At 41.2% G+C, this 25,661-nt stretch overlaps 1 protein-coding gene across 1 annotated transcript in view; it reads right to left on the minus strand.

Moving 5' to 3' along the window:
- GAS7 (growth arrest specific 7) overlaps positions 1-25,330 on the minus strand; it is a 311,630-nt gene extending 286,300 nt beyond the window's left edge. The window contains exon 1 of the mRNA XM_044001028.1: positions 24,458-25,330. Coding sequence (XP_043856963.1) covers positions 24,458-24,640 — 183 coding nt within the window. The 5' untranslated portion in view covers positions 24,641-25,330. The remainder of the gene's footprint in view (positions 1-24,457) is intronic.
- Positions 25,331-25,661: the final 331 nt, after the last annotated feature.

Genomic DNA, 25,661 nt, shown 5'->3' on the forward strand with positions numbered 1-25,661 from the left:
TCCTTTTTCATAGGTTTGTTTAATCAATGAAAACTGTGTAGATCAGAAACCAAGGTCCTAACATAACCACAGAAATCTTAGCAGCTGCAGCTAGATCTTCATCACTACCTCCTTTTTCTCTCCTACTAAGGCCTTCTTTAGCCTGTCATCTTAAATTTGCTCTCATTAAAACCCTTAGGAAGGAATAAGGTTTTGCACTCACTCCAAGCTCTCCACAAGTCACTGAAAATTGCTCCTCTCCTCAAAATCCACCCACATACTCCATCCTGATGAAAGAATTTCTCTATTTCCTTGTCAGCTATATGCATGTGCTTACTTCCCTAACAAGTGCTAGATTCCTTAGACAATGAAGGATTGTGGGATCATTGATTGTGCACCTTCTAAAGAAAAAGTTCCATGGGATACAGAAATTAATAAAATGGGTTCTGCTCCTATGGTGCTTACAATCTAACTGGGAATAGAGGACACATCCCATGTTTTGAAAGATAACTATAAACTCGAGGCAGTAAGCATATACTATAAGACTTCTAAGTAAGCAAGTGCTGTTACATCCAGTCTTTTTCATGCTCCATGAGGACACAAAAAGTCCTCTCCTGATACAATCTTTCCCCAGTCCATAAGTCTAGCAGGTACATTATTATGTTCCTATTTCCTATTTCCTGATAATTAGGCATCTGGAAATCTCCCAGATGGAAAATATAAGTTGTTGGGATCCCCCTCTCCCAATGCTGGGATTCTAAAGAGATCATCTAGACCGACAGGGAGGATGGTCACTGAGTATTTCCTCCAACTTCAGAATCATCAATAACTTACAGCCTACTCCCCCAATAAACCTTTTGTGTCCTTGACAAGTATAATTTTTCTTTCACTGGCTTTTTTTTTTTTTTTTTTAGTGAGGCAATTGGGGTTAAGTGACTTGCCCAGGGTCACACAGCTAGTTAAGTGTTAAGTGTCTGAGGCCGGATTTGAACTCAGGTCCTCCTGATTCCAGGGCCGGTGCTCTATCCACCGTGCCATCTAGCTGCCCCCTCACTGGCTCATCTTAACCTAACCACATATGATTCCTATATCAAACAAGTCCCATTCACAGCCAGACCTAAAAACTTCCCCTGTCCTCAAAAAATCAGAATCTTTTCCTCTTCTGGTTTGGAAGGAAACCAGGTGTTAAAACTGAACATCTTGACCAAATTTCCTCTTTGCAGTCTTTCCCTGGGATTACTCAGCTAAGCACACCAGTCCTTGCTGCCAGACTCAGCGAGAGCCAGACTTTCTAATAACTTAGTCCAACTCTGAGCTCCAACCACGAACACGGAACGTAATTCCAAGTTGAGCTGTCACCCTGGGTTGGATCCGCGCCCATCACGGAGTGTGCGACAAGGGCTTCTTTAGAGCAGACCATTTGGTAAAACGGTTAAAGCATAAAACTAGCAGGAAGTCACCTTAATTTCAAGTTTCTTCAAGGTTTGTAGAGAAGCAGAGAATTTGTACTGAAAGAGTAACATCATCTGGGTACCTAGAAAGGCCACCTGCAACTTTTATGGAACTTCTCACTTTGCAATAATACTAAGAGGAAAATGTCTCAAAGAGGAACTGTGTCCAAATACACAAGGATTCAGTTCCCATTTTCCTAAATACACACATGTGGTTTTAATATCTAATGCAAAAGGCTGAACAGTGCTGGAAAATCATTTTAGTAACATGTACTAAAGATCCACTATGTAAGTACTGCCAGGGAATATGAAAGAAACATCCCTGCCTTCAAGGTCCTTATATTCTAGATGCAGAACCATAGTGCATATAAACATGAAAATCCTTATGTGCTGCTTCTTATTAAATTTTATAAAGTTAAGTTACTTTAATTTAGCTTCAATATTGCATGTGTCATGGGGGTAGATGGGCTGAAATGTAGCATAGCCTCAAAACATTCTCAGAAAGGGTTGTAGGCTTTGCCAAAAGCACTTCAGTTGGTTTTCTAGATGCAGTATAAGGTGGGGGTTCCACTCGATCTCAAATTATGTAATCTTTGCCAATTAGATTGAATCAACCAATCAATCAACAGCCTAGTTCATAAGTCCTTCATTAATTTGAGATCCTAGTGCTTTGACCATTAGAGAAAGACATAATTTCATGCAGGAAATATTATTGTCTTAGCAAATCTGACACACTTCTAGTCTATGTAAAAAGTTATAGTAGGGGCAGCTAGGTAGCGCAGTGGATAGAGCACTGGCCCTGGAGTCAGGAGGACCTGAGTTCAAATCCGGCCTCAGACACTTAACACTAGCTGTGTTACCCTAGGCAAGTCACTTAATCCCAATTGCCTCACAAAAAAAAAAAAAAAGAGAGAAAAAAAAAGTTATAGTAAAAAAAAAAAAACCACCTGGGAAGTCTTAATGATCTATTGACCTTAACAATCAATGATATAAGACAATTCCAAAGGACTTACAATGAATGAAAAATGTTAACTACCTCCAGAGAGAGAACTGATGTAGTCTGAGTGCAGATTAAAGCATAATTTTTTCATCTTCTTTATTTTTCTTGCTTCTTTTTGGCAACACGGCTAATATGGAAATAGGTTTTACATGATTTCACATTTATTCATTCATAATTGATAGGGGAGGGACAGGAGGGAGGGAGAAAAATTGGGAACTAATTTTTTTTTTTTCAGGGCAATGGGGGTTAAGTGACTTGCCCAGGGTAAGTGTCAAGTGTCTGAGGCCGGATTTTAATTCAGGTCCTCCTGAATCCAGGGCCAGTGCTTTATCCACGGTTCCACCTAGCTGCCCCAGGAACTCAATTTTTAAAAAAGAATGTTAAAAATAAATAATTATAGTCAGTGTAGCTGTAGGCTCAGACATGCAATTAACTTGTTTCATAGTGGAAGAATCCCAGTTTGGAGGAGTCCAGACTTAGAGCCAATCATCAGCTGAGAGGGAATTGAGAATTTTTCATGGACAAGGGACTTAATTGGGGAAGAGTCTCTGTCTCTTTTTGTCTCTCTTCTCTCTCTTTTCTCCCCCCACCCCCACCATGGACTACATCATCCAAGAGAATGGAACATTAGCAGAGGGTGCATCCAGCTGGGATTAGATAAGTCAGTAGATGGGGTCAGTAGGGGACAACGGAGACAACAAGTACCAATAGTCATTCAAAGAAGACAGCTTCATGGAACATAACCCCCAGTGGTAGAAAGAAATGCTAAACAACTTTGCCAAGGCACTGACCTCTGGTGCCCTGCAGAGAGATACACCTAAGAAGCACTTTTATGTGGACTCTCCTAAGGGACAAAAGACTTCTCATAAACAGAAGTTGTGAATTGACACATTTATTCTCTATATGTATGTTCTATTCACTTTATAATATATGCTTATGTTCATTCTTCCCACAGGTCCAGCATAGATTTAGGGTGAGATTATTTTTTTTGACTACTATTCCTCCCATACCTACCAGTTTTAAAAAAGGCAATTCTATCTAATTATTAATAGGAACACACTGATGGGGGCTCATGGGCTCCTCAGGGTTACCTACCTAGAACTTGAGACTAGTAGTATTCATTTGCCCTCTGGGGATATAACCTGTGAATGCAAATGAGAGTTGGACAAGTAGCCCTCCAGGGGACGTTCAACATGTGTTTTTCTACTGCTGTGCTTATAACACTACAAAATTCAATTTGTTCAAGGGGAAGTACTGCTCAGAGATTCCCTACTCATCTCTAAGCACTATGCCAAGATAAGAATAGGTCAATCACTGGGAGTCACACATTGATCAGCTAACCTAATAGGGATAATCCACAATTTTAGTATGAATTGTGTCAATAAAAGAGGAGAGTGGTTCTTCACTAAAGGAAGTTGAAGGATAACCAGCATGCATTGCTTCTTCCTAATAAGGAAGGCCGATAAACTTTCACAGCAAGGGGGCTAATAAGTTCTAAGATAATGGACAAATGTTTGAAAGGATTAATTGGGAATTGTCATGGACTCCAGGCCTACTAAAAGAATGTAGCTCCAAGTGAGACTGTCCCTCTTGGGGTCATTGGCCTATGTGATGACAGGCCTTGGATCCCAACCAATCCAAAGCTGATGTCCCCTCCAGAGAGTCAGAATAGAGCACAAAAGCCCCAACTAAAGACTTGTTAGAGAAACCACTGAGTCATACCAGAGGTCATTACAAATGCTCATAAGTACTCTCTTTGTTATTTAGATATCTTTTCATCACCACAAAGATCTGTAACTAAGGCAAAACAACCAGGGCTTTGTTCCAGGAAACCCAGAGCAGTTGATATTGGGGATAAAATTCTTTCCCCAAATGATCCTGTGACCCACCAGGATTGCCCAAAGTAAAACAGGGTATAAGTAGCAATCCCACAATCTGAATCTAGGTCTTGTGATCTGAAATCCAACATACTTCCTAAACACATCACACTGACTGAGCTTAATGAAATCTGTACAATTTTATAGACCAGGGATAAAATGTCAGCTGATAAAGGGTTTTAATCTATCTTGTTTTTGTTGTTGTTATCTTTAAAAATACATTTCATTTCAATTTAGTCATTTGGGTAAAGGTTAGAGAAACTGCAATACACACTTGCAGTAAGTGGGGTCTATAATTTTTGGGACCACTGGAAAGTCATCGGAAAGGGTCCAGAAACACTGGAACTCTAAGCAACAACCTTGGATCTGAGCACTTTATAGCATGGCTTGATTTGAATAAGCAATTTGTATTAAGAGTCTTAAGTGTAAGGATTCTATTACACTCCAATTTCCTGTCTTCATTAACTACTTTTTTTTTTTGGTAAGGCAATTGGGGTTAAGTGACTTGCCCAGGGTCACACAGCTAGTAAGTGTTAAGTATCTGAGACCAGATTTGAACGCAGGTCCTCCTGACTCCAGGGCCAGTGCTCTATCCACTGCACCACCTAGCTGCCCCATTAACTACTTTTTAAAAGCATTTTTGCATTAAAAAATGAGATGATTCACGTGAGAAAATACACCTCCCTTCTTTCAGAGTTATTTGTTATATATAGGAGTATTATTATATTGCATATAATATCACAGAGGTTGATATGTTTGGTTTTGGCTGAATTACTCCTTTTTTTAATTTATTCTTTGTTACAAGGGATGGCTTGCTTGGGTAGAGAAGGGGGAAGGCATATATTCACAAATGAAAGGCATGTAAAAACAAAATCCATAAATACAAATGAATGTTTTTAAAAGGGCCATCAAATAAGTCTTGAGGCCCAGAGATGAAGGGATTTTAGATGAGTATGTGACAGTGAATGGTCATTAAAAAATACTTCCGGGGGCAGCTAGGTGGCGCAGTGGATAAAGCACTGGCCTTGGATTCAGGAGTACTGGAGTTCAAATCCAGCCTCAGACACTTGACACTTAACTAGCTGTGTGACCCTGGGCAAGTCACTTAACCCTCATTGCCCTGCAAAAATTAAAAAAAAAAATACTTCCAAAAGGACCTGCTTCTTACAGGAATAGTACTTAAGGTGGGATGACTTTGCTGTTCAACTGGTCCTTTAAGCTGTTGTGAAAGAGAACAGATAACCAGAAATTAAAACACTTTGGGTTCAGGCTCTTCCTCTTATTATGTGCTTTGGAGCAAGTAACTACACCTCTCTACAGTTTCCCAATCTATAAAATGAAGACATTGGATTTAGAGGATGGCTAAAGTTCCTTCCAGCTCTAACATCCAATCATTCCATGATTCTAAAATGTATGAATGAGGAAGTATTTTACCCATGTTAGGACACTGAGGCACAATAGCCCCTAGTGGGCCCTGCCTAGTGAACTCAGCACAAGGTACTTCTTACCTTAGGCTTCCATAGATCAAATGTGGTTAAGACTGGTGCACTCATTTTCTCGCAGAAATACTTTGCCTAGCCCTCTTCCAAAGGTAGAAAGATGTTCTAGGCAACTAGGTGGTGCAGTGAATAAAGCACCGGCCCTGGATTCAGGAGGACCTGAGTTCAAAACCGGCTTCAGATACTTGACACTTACTAGGTGTGTGACCCTGGGCAAGTCACTTTACCCTCATTGCCCCACAAACAAACAAACAAACAAACAAAAAAAGAAAGATGTTTCTAGTCCTACCTTAGTCCTGGCATTATTACCAAATACCCAAAATTTAAATAGGTGTTATTATTATGTCCTTATTTTGCAGATGAAAGAGCAGAGGCTGAGAGAGGTGAATGAATGAGTGATAAAGCATTTATTAAGCACCTGTTGTGCCAGGCACTGTGCTAATTGATAGGGATACAAATGTAATAAGAGAAACAACCCCAGGCCTGTGGGAGCTTACCTTCTAGGTTCACATGCATGCATTTTCCTCCTCAAAATATGCAGAAGAGCCTGGCTGAAGTTTTTTCCTCTCTGTGTATTATCTTCTTCTAATCAGTGGGATAGGGAGAAAGTCCACCAGAGATTTCACCCCATAAAATGTCTCCATCCTAACTAACATTTACATGGTTGGTGAACTACGGTTGTGTGTTAGTTTTTCCTGTTTTTAGTTGTCTCTTCAATTGTCTAACTCTTCTTTGTAGCTCCTGTAGTACTTCACACATTTCTTTGCACATAGCAAGCACCTTAGAGTCCAACTAAAAGGTAACCTTTTATAGATGCTGAGACCCAGAGAGGTCAAAGGTCAAAGTAGTAAATAATGGCAGAACTGGGATTTGAAACCAGTTCTTTTGACCCCAAATCTAGGCTTCTTCCTATTATACCACACTGCCTATGTAGCTTGTTGACTGATTAAGATAGAACTGCATCTCAAACATGGTTTTGAAATCTTGTTGGGGTGACCATTTGTAGCTCATAGAAGGAAGAGTCTTTTTTTTAACCTCATCTTCCCATTAGTTTTCTAATAGCCCCTAAATAAGAAGGTTCTACTTGTCTCCTTTGGGGTTAGAGAGACTCCAGTTTGAAAGACTTTTTCCTTTCCTCTCTGTAGTAGAACCATCTCTGATAGGATACACAGAGACCTTTACAGGTGATGCCCTGAAGAAACAGACTAGAGTACTGTGATGATATCGTGATTTTAAATTTAGAAACTAGAAGGGACCTAAGAGATATCTAGTTTGACCTTCTCATTTTTCATCATGAATCTCCAAGAGATCAAGTGACTTTTCCAAAGTCAGAGTAATAGAGAGTAGAAACTATTTTTCCACTTATATGGTACCTACCAATGAGCTTAATATATGGTAGTTTTCTGATAGTCAAAGTGTAAAACTACCCTAGAATAAATCAATGCCCCATTTTCCCACTTAAGAAGTCTGGTGACTTTTTTGTTTGTTTGTTTGCAGGGCAATGAGGGTTAAGTGACTTGCCCAGGGTCACACAGCTACTAAGTGTCAAGTGTCTGAGGTCAGCTTTGAACTCAGGTCCTCCTGAATCCAGGGCCGGTGCTTTATCCACTGCGCCACCTAGCTGCCCCATTCTGGTGACTTTTAAAATGGTTGGACAGTCTGGGTATGATGCCAGATAGGGGCCGATATGTATGCTATTTCATCAGGGTATAATCTATTGACAGGCAAATTGCCATAATCTTCTTAAGAAAACATATTTTTACTGGACATCTACTTAAAAAGGTTAGGCCTCGGAAGACCAACCCTGATAAGGTCCTCCCTTTTGTCCCTTGATAAGGTTAACTCTTTGATAAGAAGTGAATTCTCAGGGCTGGTCATTGTTCTTTACCCTTTAACACTATATAAAGAATAACTAATTAAGTAATTTCTAGTTGATACACTAAGGCTTCACCTTGGGACTTGGTCTTGAAAAGACAAACAGGTAAAGAGATCTAAAGCTGATAGAAGATATGGACTGAGAGGGTAAAGGTTATGTGGAAACTTAGACCTGGCTCTCTGGAGAGGAATGTGACCTCCCACTAGAGAAATATCACCTCAAGAATTGCAACAAACATAAGCAGCTAATGGACTATTGAAGAATTATTGGGCCAAGCTAGAAGCTTCAGGAACCCACATCAATGGCAGTAGAGAAACAGTAGCAGATTTCCTGGACCATACAAAGGAATCCTTATACAAATTAGGAGGAAAAGGCAAAGAGCAGCAAGGGAGAGAAACAAAACTTAGCACAAACTTCCAGGATTTCACCTTTACTGGTACTGTGTGTTAGGTGGACTGAAATAGAGATCAACTCTAGCAATCCTAAATGCTTTCCCCCCAAATAAGGAGGCATCAACACCAGGGCAATACTAGAAGTTCAGAATACCGCATAGACTTCTGAATGAAGTGGAGGTCACCAGAGGTATATCTTAACTCTCCAGAAACATTTAGTGCTTTCTTCTTGTAGGAATGTGTCTATAAATTTAGAAGACAACATAGATCCTTGGGAAGTAGAACCTATCTCAAAGAAAATTAAGTGACTTGAGTGAAAGTGTTTGCATTCCTGTTAGATTAAATAAAACTTGTCCTATACTCAATATGCTTTTAGTTTGAGAGTTTACATGGCAGTTTAGGACTCTTTCCCCACTTTTTTTGTGGAAATCCAAATATGTTCCAAAATTCAAGTGTTTCCAGAGGAACTTGGTATGAGAACTTGAGAGAGAGAGAGAGAGGGAGAGAGAGAGGGAGAGAGAGAGGGAGGGAGAGAGGGAGGAAGAGAGGGAGGGAGAGAGGGAGGGAGAGAGGGAGGGAGGGAGAGAGAGAGAGAGGGGGGGGGGGAAATCTCCTGAGATTTAATTCAGCACTATATAAACCCAAGGTTTCAGTTTGGGGCCACAAATTATAATTATTAGCCAAGTATTATGGAGGTATATTTCAGATTAATTATTGGCCTAACTATAGGAATTTTGTCTAAGTGATACTTTAGTTGCAGAATTCAGGGCAGGTGAAGATAGAAATTGAAACTCTCATCTCAGAAATTCCTACAACGAAAAGAAATCCTGCTGAAATATGAATGTTGAGAAGTAAACAGATCATCATCAGATAACAGCTATTGACAATTATGAGTAAGGGATATTGGTGATATCACCATTAAGGGTAAACAGTGTACACTGTGCAAAGGAAACATGCCCACCTAAGTTCCACTTTCTGATTCCTACATGAACTCCCCAAGATCAACAGTTCCCTAAAGAGCAATAGCCAGGCCCACTCTCCTCCCTAGAGAAGTCAGATAATTTATTGTCAGATAACAGAAAAAAAAATACTTTATTAATTAAAAAAAAAAGAATATTTGGAGCTATCAAAATGGTGTGAGAGAGGGTAGGATGGGGTGGGCTGGACTGTGCAAGTACCATTCACAATTCCTTACTCACCCACCTACTCTTGTCACCAACACACCCAGTGATATCACTGTGATAGACTTAACTCTTCTCAGAATCCAAACTGCCAAAAGACTCATGTGGAAAATGCTCTCCATATTCAGAAAAAGAATTGTAGAATCTGAATGCAGATTAAAGCATACTACTTTCATTTTTGTTGTTGCTTTTTGGTTGTTGTTGTCTATTCTTTCTTGCCTTTTTCCCTTTTGTTCTGATTCTTCTCTTACAGCATGACTAATGTGGAAGTATATTTAACATGATTGTAAAGTATAACCTATGTCAGATTGCTTGCTGGCTTCTGGAGGGGGTAGGGAAGGGAGGATGGGAGAAAAAATTTGGAACTCAAAAAATAATCTTTACATGTAATTGGAAAAAAAACTTTAAATAAAATTAATTAATTAATTAATTGGGAAAAAAACCACCCAATGATATCTATAGACCTGGAGTGAATCTCAGAGGCCAGCTAGCTAAACCCCTAATTTTACAGATGAGGAAACTAAAACCCAGCTAAGCTAAGTGAAGACTAAAGCCATAGAGGAAATAAATAGAAGTAAAATTTGAACTGTCATCTGCCTCTAGAACCAGTGCACTTTCCACTATGCCAAGCTATTTCCACCTACAAGGAACCAAACCACAAGACAATCAAAGCCAGAACCTTGTACTGATGGGCACCAGGCTCCAAACAAGAATATTGTATAAAGTCAGCCTGCTCTGGAAACTGTAGAGGAGGCTTGGTATACCAACAACTCCTATATCTAGTATCTCTTCTAGTCAGGAGTAATAAAAGTTTAAATTCTGCATCCCTAAGCAAAATTTCTCAGAGTGTCCAGAAATCAAATTCTTTCCAAAGCTTCCAGGCCACACCTTAGCCTCCAGGGGTTTGTTTACTGGCCCTCTTCCAAACTCTTTCCACCACCCAACACACAAGCACCAAAATAACCTCTACCTAATTATCTAACAAAAGGACCTCTCCAGGAGGCCCTTCTGATTACAGAATGAAACAATTAAAAGTAAATAACTAGCCCTGAAGTAGTGAGCGACTCATTACTTTGGGGTACCCAAGAAACTGGAGATTGCTTCTGGAAGAAAACCACCAGGTAGGGGGCAAGGATTGTCCTAAGTAACCAGCAAACCTATTTTAAGAATCACAGAACCATTAAATGTCAGCAGTGGAAGGGATCTCAGACCAACTAGTCCAGGGGTTTTTTGTCTTTTTTGGCTCATGGAACCCTTTGATAGTTCTAAAATAAAGTTTTTAAATGCATAAAATAAAAGGAAACCAATTACATTGAAATACAGTTATCAAATTAAAAGTAAAACGAATTCATGTACCCTAGGTTAGGAACCTCTGATAACGCGTTTCCCTTATTCTTTAGATGAGGAGGGTTTAAGCGTAGCAGATTGGAAAATGGCTAAGGGGAAACAGCATGGTTAGTCCAGTGTAGGGTTAGCTAGATACAGTGAGACTTCACTTAGCAGGACTCAGAGTAGGAATTTTAAAGCTCTAGCTATCTGGTGGAAAGGTGAAGGAGCAGCAGTGGCAGATCAGAAAATGGACAAGGGAAAGAGTATGGACAGGTCTGAAGCTGGCTAGATAGGATCACAGGAAGTGGAAAGGCCTTCTGAAACCATCTAGACCAATAGCTTCATTTTACAGAAAAGGAAACTAAGGTCTGTGGAGGTTAAATAACTTGCCAAATGTCAAATGTGTTATTTTCCTCAATAATCTTCTTGAGGTAAAGGATTATTTAATTTTTGTCTTTGTATTAGGTATTTAGATGCTTGCTGATTAATTAGGGGGTGAGAGAGAGGGGTGAGTTTATATTTATGTAACTTGGAATTATTAAATATGACAGTATTCTTATTTTTTATGAATGAATGAATAAATGAATTATTGAAAAAGCATCTACTAAGATTTTACTACATGCCAAACACTATGCTAAGTACTGAGGGAAAAATCAAGACAATCCTCAAGGAGCTCACATTTTAATTGGGTGAGATAAGACATATATGAGGGTTTGGCTGTATACCTGCTGAAAAGGCTTACTGGTCCTTACAGCACAGTGGTGGTTCAGATGGCAAGGCCCAGGGGTCCCTGGGATAGATGATAAGATCCAGAAGTCCAGAGAGCCCAGCAGCAGAAAGGATAGCAATGCCTGTTGTTGCAGAAGGTATAGCACCAGACCAAATGATGTTCTACTCTCAAACTGAAAGGATTTTAATTGGTTATATATCCTGTTCATCCATGACCAGCTAAGTCTGCCCCACAATCAGGATAGAGGGGTTTGGGTCTATGAGTATTGAAAGGAGGGGAATGGCCTGAAGGGTGGAGTGGAGTGAGAACTCTGGGCTCATTCCTGGTTATGGAGAAGGTCAGAGTCTAGCCAGGAGGGGGTATGAAGAAGGGAGAATTCACAGAAATGTTGAAGAAAGGGAGTTTGCCAACTTGTCCAAATCCCAGTGATATTTGGACAAGTGACAAAAGGGCTCCTGGATTAGTTTGCTCTATGCCCTCTGGTCATTCATTGAGTATTTATCAGATAATTTATCTTTTTATAAATATGTCTCATTTTCCTAGGTAGACTGTAGTCTCCTTTGAGAAGATACATAGTGCTTTATACATCTTTTGTATTACCCAAAAGATGTGCCTAGCACTATGCCTTACCATAGTAAACGTTCAACTAAACCTTGTTCATCAGTTGATTGATTGCTTTTCTGGGGAAAAAAAAAAAAAGGCCTTTCATTCAAGCTAAGTCAACTCTATCAAAGTTATATTCTGGATGTCACTCTGTATGGGTAGTCTCTGGGGAACACGATGATAAAACTAATGACTGAAAGACAGCTATACATCAACAACGTTCTTACAGGAAGTGTGGGATCAGGAAATAACTCAAAGTTCACTTAACTAGTTATTTGGGGGATGTCTAGTATGCCCCTAAAACTGTGCTAAGGTACCAAGAGACAGAAAATAGAATTTAGTCCCTGACCACCTGGCACTGAATCAACAACCACATCTAAAATACAAGGTATAGCTTTTAAAAGTGATTTTATAATAATCCAGAATGTACAAATCTAAAGCAATCAACAAATATTTATTAAGCTCCTACTATGTCAGACACCATATAATAAAGTACAATTACAAAGAATGAAACAATTCATCACAAGGAGTTTATGATCCAATGAGGGAGGGGGGAGAAGACAGCAAGTACACATAAAAATACCTAAAGTTTAAATATAAAGTTAATAAGTAAAATGTATATCAAATACTTAAAATTCAATGCACTTTGTGGCTAATGGAAGATGAATGATAGCTTGCAAAGAAAACCGAGAATGAGCAGTCAGACAGGTAGGAAATAAACCAGGAGGGCCATTATCACCAAAACAGGGAGAGAAGAATGATCGATCAACAATGTAAAATGAAGCAGACAGTAGAAAGGACTAGGACTGAGAAAAGACTTGTTGGATTTGGCAATTCAAATGTCAAATGTACACTGACTCACTTCAACCTAAGCTCTACTACATTGGCCAGGTAACATCCCCTGTAAGGTGGTTACCCATTTACTAGATAAGTCTCCTCAGGGTTCTAGAAGACCCTGAGGAATTGAAGAGTTAATTTCTAGTACTATAACTCATGAGACCCCCACCAGCATGCTTCCCACCTTGATTATCAGTGGAGATCATTTAGTCAGCCAGAAAGTTAGCTGTTATGAAAGAATGTATAAACTATAGTCATCTGGTATGAAAGAGTTGCCATAAAAACATCTCCCCAATAAGACATACTATCCCACAAGTATATAGATATCATTGTTGTTTAGCCATGTCCAAATCTACATGACCCCATGGGGTTTTCATGGCAAAGATACTGGAGTGGTTTGTCATTTCCTTTTCCAGTGTGTCTCCATTGTGCAGATGGGAAACTGAGGCAAATAGGGGTTAATTGACTTGCCCAGGGTCACACAGCTACTGTCTGAGGCTGGATTTGAACTCAGGTCTTCCTGAATCCAGGCCTGGTATTCTATCCACCTCTATCACTTAACTGCCCCAATATATAGAGTTCATGAAAAATAGGCTCAAACATAGATCTATCAAATGACAAAGGAAAAACTCACAGTTCTTAGAACTACATTTACTGGAATCCTTCACAAATTCCTCTTAAGTATGGTATAACTTTCCACTATGCTCCTTACAGAATCTCAAAGCTGCCCTTCCTCAACATTATCTAGCTTATCCTCAACTCCTGAAGCAGACATTGCCTCCACTCACAACTGCTCCTGAGTTGCATCTAGAAAACAGATTTAAAATGTCCAAATCTTCCACCTTCCAAAGTCCACAAGGTCATCTTATGGTCCACGGGGATGGGGCAAGGAGACAGAGGTTCCCTTCTTCCCCTCCCAAGGAATTGTCTCTCAGGGACTTGACTGGAACAGTTCTCTCTCCTCTAAGTTGCTGGACACTTAAATACTGGGCTTTCAAACTAACTTTCTTGTTTCAGAAAAATTTGATTTCTTTTCTCCCCCTCCCATTCTCTCTCTCTCTCTCTCTCTCTCTCTCTCTCTCTCTCTCTCTCTCTCTCTCTCTCTCTCTCCTCTCTCTCTCCACACACACAACACACACACACACACTTTAGAAAACCCTCATAACAGATATGCCACAGTCATGCTTTCTATTTTATAGGCCTATACACTTGGGCATGGATAAGGCATACATTAAATTTAATACCTTTTAATTGACTGATTCCACAGATATGTTCTCACAGTAAAAGTACCAAGGATAGAAAACTTTGTTCATATTCTATGTGGGAGTGGTGTGAACACATACACCCTTACAAATAGATCAATGGCAGCTTTGGAAAGAATAGTTTTAATTGAATGACAAGATCAAAAGCCAGAATAAGAGGAAAGTGAAAGCATAAAATGTATGCACTTTCTTCAAGGGGTTTGGCTGAGAGAAATCAGAGATATAGGATAGCAGCTTAAAGAAATTAAAGGGTCTAATGAAAGTTACTAAGTAGTTTTCTTGAGAGGGCTACTACTTATTCCAATAATTCATTCATTAAAGTGTTTAGTGAATTAAATGTCTACTATGTGTTATGTACCAGTCTTTACTGGGATACAAAGACTATATATATATATATATATATATATATATATATATATATATATATATCCTACCCTCAAGGAGACTTCACTTGATTGGGAGAAAACAAAAAGGATCCAGAAAAAAATAACCATATGCAGTTTTCCTTTCCACATCGTAGGGGAAGTGCCCCTCTATCTGGAAGATCCACATAAAATTGTTTGGTCCTCTTTTCATACCAGAGAAGAAGTCCTTCTGGCTTGGCAGAGTTCCTTCTCTTTTTTCTTGACATTATAAAATACTATACATAATATTTTATGTGTTTCTGAGTTTATTTTTCTGTGTCATCTGCTGACTTCTGTGTGTTGTCTGTGGCTTCTGCAAAGGTCTCAAAAAATTCCCATTCAGTTTCTTATGTTGACCTACAATATATCAAAACCACAATGGGAAAAACTGCAGTGTGGAAGGGATAAGTGTAATATACAAAGTTATAGTGGGGAGGAAGTAAGAGGCATCAGCAACTGGGGGGAATCACCACAGGCTTCCTGTAAGAAGTATCATTTGAGCTAAGCTGTGAAGGGTGCTAGGGATTCTAACAGGCAGAAGCAAGAAGAGAGAGAATTCCAGCCATGGGGGTCATCCTGCAGAAAGGCAGAGAGAAAGAAGATAGAATGGCTAGTTTGACCAGATCTTCCCCCTCCTCAAAGAACATACAAGGAACATTAAGGAAGCCAATTTGGTTGGAATGTAGCAATGTACATTAAGCCTGAAAAGGTTGTCTCAAGCCAAGTTGTGACAGACTTTAAATGCCAAGCAGACGAATGTGTATTTGACTCTAGAGTTGAGAAGGAACCACTAAAACTTCTTGAGGATGAGAGTGACATGGTCAGACCTGTGCTTAAGAAGGCCAGTTTGGTATCAGTGGGCAAGATGGATTAAAGACTGGAGGCAGGGACACCAATTAGGAAACTCCTACAATAGTCCAGTGAAAGGTAACAAAGATCTGAACTAACCTGGTATCATTTGGGAAAGAAGGGACAATTGCTCGCAGAGGTAGAAGGGAAAATGGCAAAAGGGAAAACAGCAAAAGGGAAAATGGACAGTTTTTGAGGGTGACACAAATAGCTATCTAGGGTGACATTTTGGGCAATGAGAAGGTGGTGGTTCCCTTCACAGAAACAGGGAAGTAGGAAAAGAGCAGAGTTTTGGGAGGAAAGACCCAGTTCTATTTGGACATACTGCATTTGAAATGCTTGTAAGGCATCTGCTGGAGATTTCTAGCAGGTGGTTCGAGATGTGGGATTACAGGTCAAGAAACTAGAATAGATATATAGATAGAGGAATTATCTGCATAAGGATGATAGCTGATGTGAGCTGTTTGGAACTGATCCCACCAAGAGATGGAAAAAGCTCCAGGACAGAGCCCTGGGCTACTCACAGATAGGAAATGGACCATGGTGGATGCTTAGCCAGTGGATGAATCTCATGAGTGACCGACCACTTAGTAAAAGAACCAAAGGAAAGGAAGTCCACAAAACTTATGGAGGAGAAAATGTTTTGGAGAAGGGAGTGGTTAACAATGTCAAATGTTCTCAAGAAGAATGAGAACTGAGAAAAGGAAATCGGATTTGGCAATTAAGAGAGCTCTGGTAACTTTGGAGAAAGCAGTTTCAGTTGGGTGATGGGAAGCCAGATTGCAAAAGGTTCCAAAATGAGTAGGAGTTTAGAAAGTGGAGGCAATGAGATGGCCTTTTCTAGTTTGACAGTGAAAGAGGAGATAGAGTTTAAAAGTCAAGTAGGGACTTTTTTTTTAAGGATAGGACAGATCTGGTCATGTTTATGGACCTCACAGAAGAAGCCAGGCAGTAGATAAAGAGATTAAAAATGAGAGAGAGAGAATGATTAAAAGGTCAAAGTCTATGAACATGAGGATCCAAAAATGAGAGCTTGCAATGAACCTTAGAGCCTTTTAGTACATGATTTTTATAGGTGATGCAAATAAGGTTTAGAGAGTTTATCTAGTGACAGTGATCTGAATGCAGGTCCTCCATCAAGGAGGACAAGGATAAGGGTCATCCCCTTCCTCTGAGACATAAACAAAGTAGGAAAGATTGGTGGAGAGGGGGGGGGGGATGATGTTGAAGTGGCTTGAAATGGAGAACTGGGGAGAAGAGGGAGTTTACTGAGGGAGCCCCAGTTTGTTCAGTGATACATGGAGGAAGGTATTCTGCTGAAAGAAAGAAGGGAAGCTTGAGGAGAAGTTTTGATCAAATGCTGTGGGGTAAATTTCTGTGCTGTAAAAGTACTGTGTGCATCATTAATGGCATAAGTTAAGATGAAAAAAGTTGACCAATAGGGTCAAAGATTTTGAAGGAAGAAAAATAAGGCCATAGCAATATAACCCTGGGAAACAGCTGAGTAGAACACCTGGTGGTTTGCAGTGAGCATGGAGAGAGGTTTAAGAAAGGTGAGGCGGGGCAGCTAGGTGGCGCAGTGGATGGAGCGCTGGCCCTGGATTCGGGAGGACCCGAGTTCGGGTCCAGCCTCAGACACTTTACACACTTGCTGGCTGTGTGACCCTGGGCAAGTCACTTAACCCCAATTGCCTCACCAAAAAAAAAAAAAAAAAAAAAAAAGGTGAGGCACAGAGGGAAATAGAAAGGAGATAGGAGTTTATGACCAGATGGGGGAATTTCAATTATGGATTTTTGAGGCAGAATAGTTGTGAATGATAATAAGATCCCTTGATCTGTCCCTGGGCGTGGCTGAAGCTGGAATGAGGATATAGATCTTGGGAGTTGAAGTCAATGACCTGGGAAGTAGTTATTTAGGCTATTATTGCATATTATATTATTATACTATTAACATGTAATATTTAATATAATATACATTAATTATAATATTATCTATTAAGCTATTTAACATGGAAAATAAAGTCCTTGAGTATAAGGACAGGAGCTGGGGTGAAGAAGGCTGTGAGCCAGGTGCTAAACTAGCTGAGAAAGAACAAAAGCTGAAGGGCATAAGAAATAGTCACCAGAATCTGGATAGGATTATACATCTGGATATAGTAAACCTTAAAGGGAAGCTGCTGAATGATAGTGATAGAGATAAGGCCTAGAAGGCAACTAGGTGATGCAGTAAATAGAGTATTGGACTATGGATTCAGGAAGATCTGAGTTCAAATCCAGCCTCAGGACACTTAAGGCTTCATGAGTCTGGGAACAAATCACTTTAATCTCTATCTACTTTAGGATTATTGTGAGGATAAAATGAGGAAACTCTTAATAAGCACTTTGTAAACATTAAAGTATTCTATAAAAGCTGCTGCTGATGGTGTGGCAATGAGAAGCCAGGATGCATGCCTATTCCTCCTTTTGACTCAGGATGCCACAAAGGCATGAATATATTCAATGCTGGAAATGAGTCTAAGGATACAGTGTGCTCTGAACAGGGTGAGCACTGGGGAGAGATCCAGGTCTCCTTCACTTCAGAATGGAAGGGGTCTGTTATGAATGGCAATTGTTGAGGCAAAACTAGGTGGTACAACATATAGAGCACCAGGAATCAGAGGGACCCAAGTTCAAATCTGACTCAGACACTTACTAGCTATGTGACCCTGGGCGAGTCACTTAACCCTGATTGCCTCAAAAGAATGGCAATTTGTTTATGCCATAGGTCACAATGGGAGGGAGAAAGTGGAGTGGTATATGGACAAGGGGGAGGTAGAGATGACATAGATAGGTAGAAGGGAAGAGGTACCAGAGGCAGGAAACTTCTTGTGATTCTGAATCATAGGAATACAGAGCGGTAGCCACAGGATGATACACTGGCCCACGCTTCCCAGTAGTAATGACAATAATAATGATAATTTGATCATCACTCAGTAAGCAAGAAGATGTAGAAGTAGATGGTGGCATCAAAGACAGGTGTGGGCCTGAGTCTGGGGCCTAGATGGTTATAGAGAGTTGAGACCCAGTAGATTTACTCACAATCCAGTTGCCAGCCAAGGCAGCTCTGTTGACACTGGGGCTCTTCTAGAATCCATTTGGGCCCATGGTAGCTAAGTGGTGTGGTTGATAAAGTACCAGTCCTGGATTCAGGAGGACCTGAGTTCAAATCTGGCCTCAGACACTTGACACTTACTAGCTGTATGACCCTGGGTAAGTCACTTGACCCTAATTGCCTCACCAAAAAACAAATAAACAAAAAAAGAATCCTTTTGGGCCTGAAACACAACAATTAATCTCAGTTTACATTTTGGTTTTCTTTTAAAATATGTTTTTGACCCCCCCAAATTTTTTGATTTTTGAATGTTTTTGACCCAAACCCATTAATTACCAGATTAGACACTCATCTTATTAGAAAATCACAGAATATATCTGACTTGGATGCAAATGAATTTTGGCTACATACATAATCTTCCCTCAAAGAAGAGAGGCTGCTCTTCTGGACCTCAGGCTCTTCATCAGTAAAATGAGGGACTTTCATTAGAAAATCTATATATTCTCAGGGGACAGCTAGGTGATACAGTGGATAAAGCACCGGCCCTGGATTCAGAAGGACCTGAGTTCAAATCCAGCCTCAGACACTTGACATTTACTAGCTGTGTGACCCTGGGCAAGTCATTTACTCTTATTGCCCTGGTTGGGGGGGGGGGAGGAGTATTGCAGGCATAGGTAATGAAGTCTCAGAAAAGAAAGTTCTCAACAGCAAAGTCTCTGGCATTGTCAAATGGGTCAACAACAGAAAATGATATTTATTTTTAAAAAAGAAAAGAAAAAGAAAACCTATATATTCTCTACTTCTAAATCTTCAATCCTATGATCATTATGGACATGGCTCTCCCCACCAAAAATATACTACAGATTCTGAGACAGGATCAGAAGAGTCAGAGATGGAAGAGATCTGCTTAAGGTGATACAGCAAGTGTTCTTCCCATTGCACCTCCATGCCTTGCTATATTCCTTTAGTAAATCAAGGATGTATAATTCATCCTGTGATGTATTCTCTTTACTGACACTATATATCTTAGCAGTTCTACCCTTTTCTAGATAGTCTCTGAGAGATGATATGACTGGAAAGACTTTGTCACCTGGTTACTCTTTCTGGTGATGATGCCCCTTCAAATGTAGCTGATCTAGTGTTGAGAAAACAGACCTATAGTCAGGAGTGTGCTGGTTCATGGTCTCCAAAAAAAAATAATACATACAATGCACTTTTAAATTCAATCTCCATCACTCTAAATCTAGACAACAAAATAATAAATCAAGCTCTGATTAGTGATTTAGTGATTGGCATTTAGTGAATTCTAAGGTGTAAATGCCTCAAACTGGAAATTGACTAATCCCTCATGAAAGCCAATCAGTATGAGCTGGCTTCACTACGATAGGCCATGCTACAATCTTTTACCACAGCCAAAATGGAAGCTTTTCTTGTATGTCTTCTGCTGGCCATTCTGAGTTTGTTTCCTATTACTTGCCCTTTGTGCCAAAAGGCTCATTGCAATTGTGGCTTCCACATCATAGGTCCCCACTGATCTGTCTTGACAGTCTGAACCACAACAAAGTTTAGGGACTTTGAGAATGAAGGAGCCCCAAGAAACCAACCTCTGATGTCACAGTGGTGATACACCAAAAGGTTCTGCTAATTCAACCAGGGATGTTTTACAGTGTTAGACATGCAGGATCTGTTTTTAGAAAGAACATATTCCTGAATACTACTTCAATACTATTGATGTAAGGCAAAATCCTGACTCTGCACGTAGATTCATCTATTCAGAAACTGCCAAAATAAGCAGATAAAGGAGGGAAGATGTTGAAACTGGTCTTTATTAGTCAGTGAATGTCAAATGAACAGTGTAAACCACCTTATGAAAGATTTCTAAGGATTCCCAAAATATTTCATTCAACACACGAAATGCCAAATTCAGATAAACCTGCACGAGATACCCTGTTGCTAAAAATCAGTAGTTCAACTTGCTAGATAGAATTATTTTACAGGCTGTGAGAAAGGGCTTTTCTGAATTTTTTTTGCTGGGAAAGCAAAATTTTTAGCTCCAGCACTGCTAGGAATTAGGAAGGAAGCATCTGGGTTTTCCTGATGCATGGAAGTGTTCTAGGTTTGGAGTCAGATGATTTGGGATGGACTTTGTGATCTGACATGAACTAGGTCACCTCTGAGTTTCACTCAGACAAGCAATGACTTCCCAGTATTAACATCTACAAAACTGAGATAATTTTCTTCCCTGCCTGCCTCACAAAGTCACTGTATGGATGAGATGAAATAACATCAGAGCCCACTGTGAAAAGTGATAAATAAATGTAAGTTATTTGTTATATTATCATTATAAATAAATGTAAGTTATTAAAAGTGGCAGAAAAAAACCTGAACAACTCCTGGCTAAATACAGAGAGGGGTTCTTAATAAGGTTAGATTCAGTGAAACAGGTTGCAAGAAAAACAGCTTGGGGCTGTCTGACAGAACCAGGCAAAAAAGCATGTGTTCACTGCAGTAACATTCCCAATTATTCTGCAAAAGTCAGGGATACTTCACACTTGTTGCTAAGCTAAGGGCTTTTCTGCAGAGAATACAGAGAATAAGCATGAAATTGATGATTGCTGCTTTAATGTCCACTAGAGTGGGCCAGCTGGGAAAACTGACACAAAAGATAGGCCAGTTTGGCCTACAGGAATCAGAGAGATAATAAAATGGCAAGCTGACCTTGTTCCTGAAAGGTAGGGTTTTCAATAGGCATCAAAAACCCAAACCAGAGTGAGTTCTCTGAGTAACACAGGTGGAAGATAATTGTATATAGCCTGGAATGTTCAATGACAATCACTTACACAGTTATAATCATTACAAAGAGCACCATTTTTGAACATAGGTTTGGACAGGAGTGGACATCAGTGTTAGATGTTTTCTATAAAAGAGACACACAATATATCACACTGTACAAAAGAAACATAATTTTGATCATGAGTCCAACTAAATGTGGAATATAGTGAAATGCTTCATCCATTCACTCATCAATTATTTATTAAAACTGCACTACCTGTAAAACACCATAGTAGATGCAAACACTAGGAGATACATAGAGTTATAAAACATTAATAAATCAGTGTAACCTGTCTATTAGGAGCTCATATTCTAGTAGGGAAGGGCGATATACACACAGAGTGTGGTTAAATGTGTCAGAGAAGGAACAAAGCAAATACTGAGTCAGAGAAGGTAAAACTGCATAAGTCATCTTAGTATATAACACTGATGTGGATTGCTTTTGCATGAAAAATAAGTTTGGGGAATATAGTACAAGTAATAGAAGGAATATTTGTTCCTGGGCCAGTAGTCTCCCCAAATTGGGACACCTCTGTGTAAACAAATAGGTAGTAAAAATCAATTCCTAACAAACCAGCAACTTCCCCAATGTAGGCTGCTGCTGCTGTTGCTGAGCTCTGGCATCTTTAGATCAGCAATATCTTTCGGAAATACAATGCTGGACTAATGCCACACCATAGTGACAGTGAGCAAATTCACTAGCTTCACACCTTCCAAAACAAAGTTCAGGACAGACTGAACTAAAGAAAGAAGCTGCCTTGATCAGGTCAGTCTTCTGCCAACAAATTTCAACATGAGTATTTCCCTGAAAGGTATAGGCTCAAAGTTCAAACCATGGGACTCTATCAAGGTTTTTCAGAAATGGGGAGACTTGGCACTGGTTTTCATAAGAGAGATATATCATCACCTTGTGCTACAGAATAAATTTCATGGAGTGGAACTATGAGGATGAGGACACCTCAAATTCTATCATTTCCTTCTAAGTTACGATGATTTCCATATTACAAAAACCCAATATTATACTATACTCTAGGGATGTCATTTGAACTGGTCTAACCAAATGTGTACTAAATGAGATCATTCATTCATTCATTCATCAAACATCAGCTTAAGTACTGTGGGAGATGTATTAACACATATCTGACATATACATGTCAAAATACATGAAACTGCCTCAAAATAAAAAACAAATATGTTTCTAAAAAGGGACTGCTGAAAGTTATGCAACCCCTTGCCCACAAAAACCAGCAGAACTACCAAAACTTTGTTAGTTATTTGTTCAAAATAAAGTCTCAGTATTAATTGTGAACTGTACTGAATCAGTAGACATATTCTATTTTTCTCAATGTTTTTCTATGATATCTGGCAGGCTTTTAGTGGGAATTCTGTAATATTAGGATCATAGGGGCCTCAGAAATAAATTTGGAGACATATCCTTATTTTATGAAAGAAGCTCAGAAAAGGTTAACCAACCTGTGTCCACAGACACAGGAAATATCACATAAGTAGCAAAGACAAGGATCAAAGCTTGGTCCTTTGATTCAATCTTCGTTTGCATCCCAATGATTCATTAATTGGTAGTGAAGATAAATGATCACTGATTTTAGTAACGTAATTGGTCAGTAGTTAATAATGTTGATAATGATATAGCTGGACTTTTGCATAGTGCTTTAAGTTTTGCAAAACATTTTACATATATTATCTCCTTTGACCTTGTACCCATTTTACAAATCTTAAAGAATTTCATGTTCACAATACTACTTCAATGTGTTTTTCAGATCTGAATGATCTGATGAAATGGTTGCAGGCAAGAGCACAGGATTTGGAGTCAGAAAACCTAGATTTCATTCCTACTTCTGCTGGTTACCATTTGTGTGACCTTCAGCAAGTCAATTTCTCTCTCTGGGCCTCAGTTTCCTGCCTCTGTAAGTTGAATGCTGGACTAGGCATTTTCTAAGGTTGCTTCCTACTTTAAACCCTATAACCTTAAAGGGGGTGACAGGATTCTGATCTAACTTTGGAAATTATTTTATCTCATTCCCTTCCTATGTCCATGGCCATAAACCAGTGAGTAATTTGGATGAAATAGAAGAGTTGGATCCGTTAAGCATCCCTGAAACAACAAACAAGGGAACTATTTAGCTGGAGTTAACAGTGGTCATTAGTGTCAAAAGTATCCTGGTTGGGGGCAGCTAGGTGGTGCAGTGGATAGAGCACCGGCCCTGGAGTCAGGAGTACCTGAGTTCAAATTTGGCCTCAGACACTTAACACTTACTAGCTGTGTAACCCTGGGCAAGTCACTTAGCTCCAATTGCCTCACTAAAAAAAAAAAAAGTATCCTGGTGTCCACTTGGCAGAGCACCCCAAGAGCTAGTCACTTCCCCACTCTGGGTCTAGGCTGGTTCTTTCTTTGGATGGGTTGGAAGGAAATGTCTGGGGGTCAGGACATGGCTGGTTGGGATGAATATTCCTTAGATAATGCCTGCTGGATGGGAAGCTTTTGCGGCTGATGCTTGTGACTCTCAGGCAACTCACAACCTGGCCCTACAACACCCACTCAGAGGCACGGGGAGTTTTGAGGCCCATCTCTTGTTCCCTGGCAGACTGTGTACTCCTTTCCACTTTGTGGTCTGCTCTGTCCCACATCTCCCAGAAGGTCCTACCGCAAATCTCCAAAAGTCTGCTCCTTGGAAGAGTTCTGACTGGAGAAAACCCAAACCGGACTCAAGGAAGCTGGCTGGGTCCTGAACTCAGAATTGTAAGTTTTCAGTTCATCCACTGGGAAGGTTGCCCCCCCCCCCCCCAAAGCAGGAAGGAACAGGGAGAGAACGAAACGGGAGAAAGAAGAGGAAGAAGGGGACTGTGTGTATAGAAGAGAAGCAAAGCGGGACTGGACTCGCAGGCTGCACACCATTCCCAAGACGCAGAAAAGCGCTGCAGGGGGTTTGGAGAGGAGCGGGCTGCATTCCGTTCCCTCACCCCACTTAGCTCCAGTTTCCCACCCTTACTCCGGTCCCCTAATGCAAAGCTCTAAGTTGGTCAGGCAGGAACTCACCAAGGGAGGCACTGCGCCCGAACACACCCCCAGCAGTGCCTCTCCTGGCTACTGGCACATCCTTATACTGGCATTCACAGAGGTGGCGTGCTTGGTGCTTTGCCATCCTCGAAGCTGGCGTCGGATTTGGGTGGAAGTAGGGAGATTGGTCCCCTGTCCCGCTAGATCGGGGCCCCTTCACCCCACCCGCTCCCAGCCCCGCAACCTTACCTCTAGCAACTGCACATAGCTCGCGGGGAACCAGCCACGGAGTCCGTCCTCTTTCTGCCCTTCCCACCAGCCCCCGTCCGGGACTTGCAGCACCGTGAGCACCTCTCCGGCGTCGAAGCGCAGCCCCTGGCGGTGCCGCTCCCCAGTGAAGGGGTACAATGTCTGGCAACGAGAGCCGGACATGGCCCTGCTGCCTCGGGCTCACAGCGCAGCCTGCATCGTTCGCCAGCCCCGGGCAGTGAGCAGCAGGGCACGGCAGCCGAAGCCCTAGGCTCGGGGCTTCCTTTGGAGCCTCTAACAGTCACGGGCTCCGGGAACGCCTGGGTCCCAGGCTCCACAGGTTCCCTCTGCCTCACGGTCCTCGCTGCAGATGCTGTCCGTCTCGGGCTCGCTGCCTAGCTGGGCGTTGGGTCTGCGTTCTAAGACCGGGAAGGGAAGGGAGGGAAGAAGAGGAGGTGGAGAAGAGAAGAGAAGAGGACTCCGGCGTGGAGCCGGAGCTGGAGCTGGGTGGCCGCGCTCGGTGCCGCCCCCGGGCTGGGCTGCCTCTGAGCTCACAGCTTCGAGCTCCGGGCTTCGCTCGGGAGGGGGCGGGGCCGAACAGTAGGAGCCAGAGCTGCTTCGGGGCTTGGGCTCCTTAGAGAAACTTCCCAGGGACCTGGAACCCGGGCTGGAGCGCACGGCGGACTTAGCCGGGGCTTCCCTACCACGCGGAAATACGCAGCTCTCCCGAGAGGTGTGTCCCAAAACTGCTTGGGAGAGCAGGGGCTGCTCTTGAGGCCCTGCCGAGGATCATCAGTCTGGGGAAGGACCCGGAGAGAAGGGGGCCTGAGCACACCCAGAGAGCCGGCAGGGGACACGGATTAGGCGGTGGAGGGAAGGGGGTGGGGGATGAATCTGGGGTGTACTGGCTAAGTCATAATAACAGTGAGGCATTGACTCATTTGTGGGATCAGTTGGCCCCAGTTGGAAGTCCTCTCCCCTACAGTTATTTTTAAGGGTCTCATACTAGTTTCTAAGATCTCATTAATGCAAAATCCGCACATACCCACATACACAAAGTGGGTTGAACACTTGGATGAAGGGAAAAGGCACACCCACTATACACTACTGAACTGTGCATTCCCTAGGCAAGTTATCTGGTGTAAAGGGGAGGGGATAGGGGTGGGGCTCGGGGGGGGGGCTCGGAGAAACTGAAATTGGGATC

The sequence above is a fragment of the Dromiciops gliroides genome, chromosome 4 (assembly GCF_019393635.1).
Source record: "Dromiciops gliroides isolate mDroGli1 chromosome 4, mDroGli1.pri, whole genome shotgun sequence".
NCBI lineage: Eukaryota > Metazoa > Chordata > Mammalia > Microbiotheria > Microbiotheriidae > Dromiciops > Dromiciops gliroides.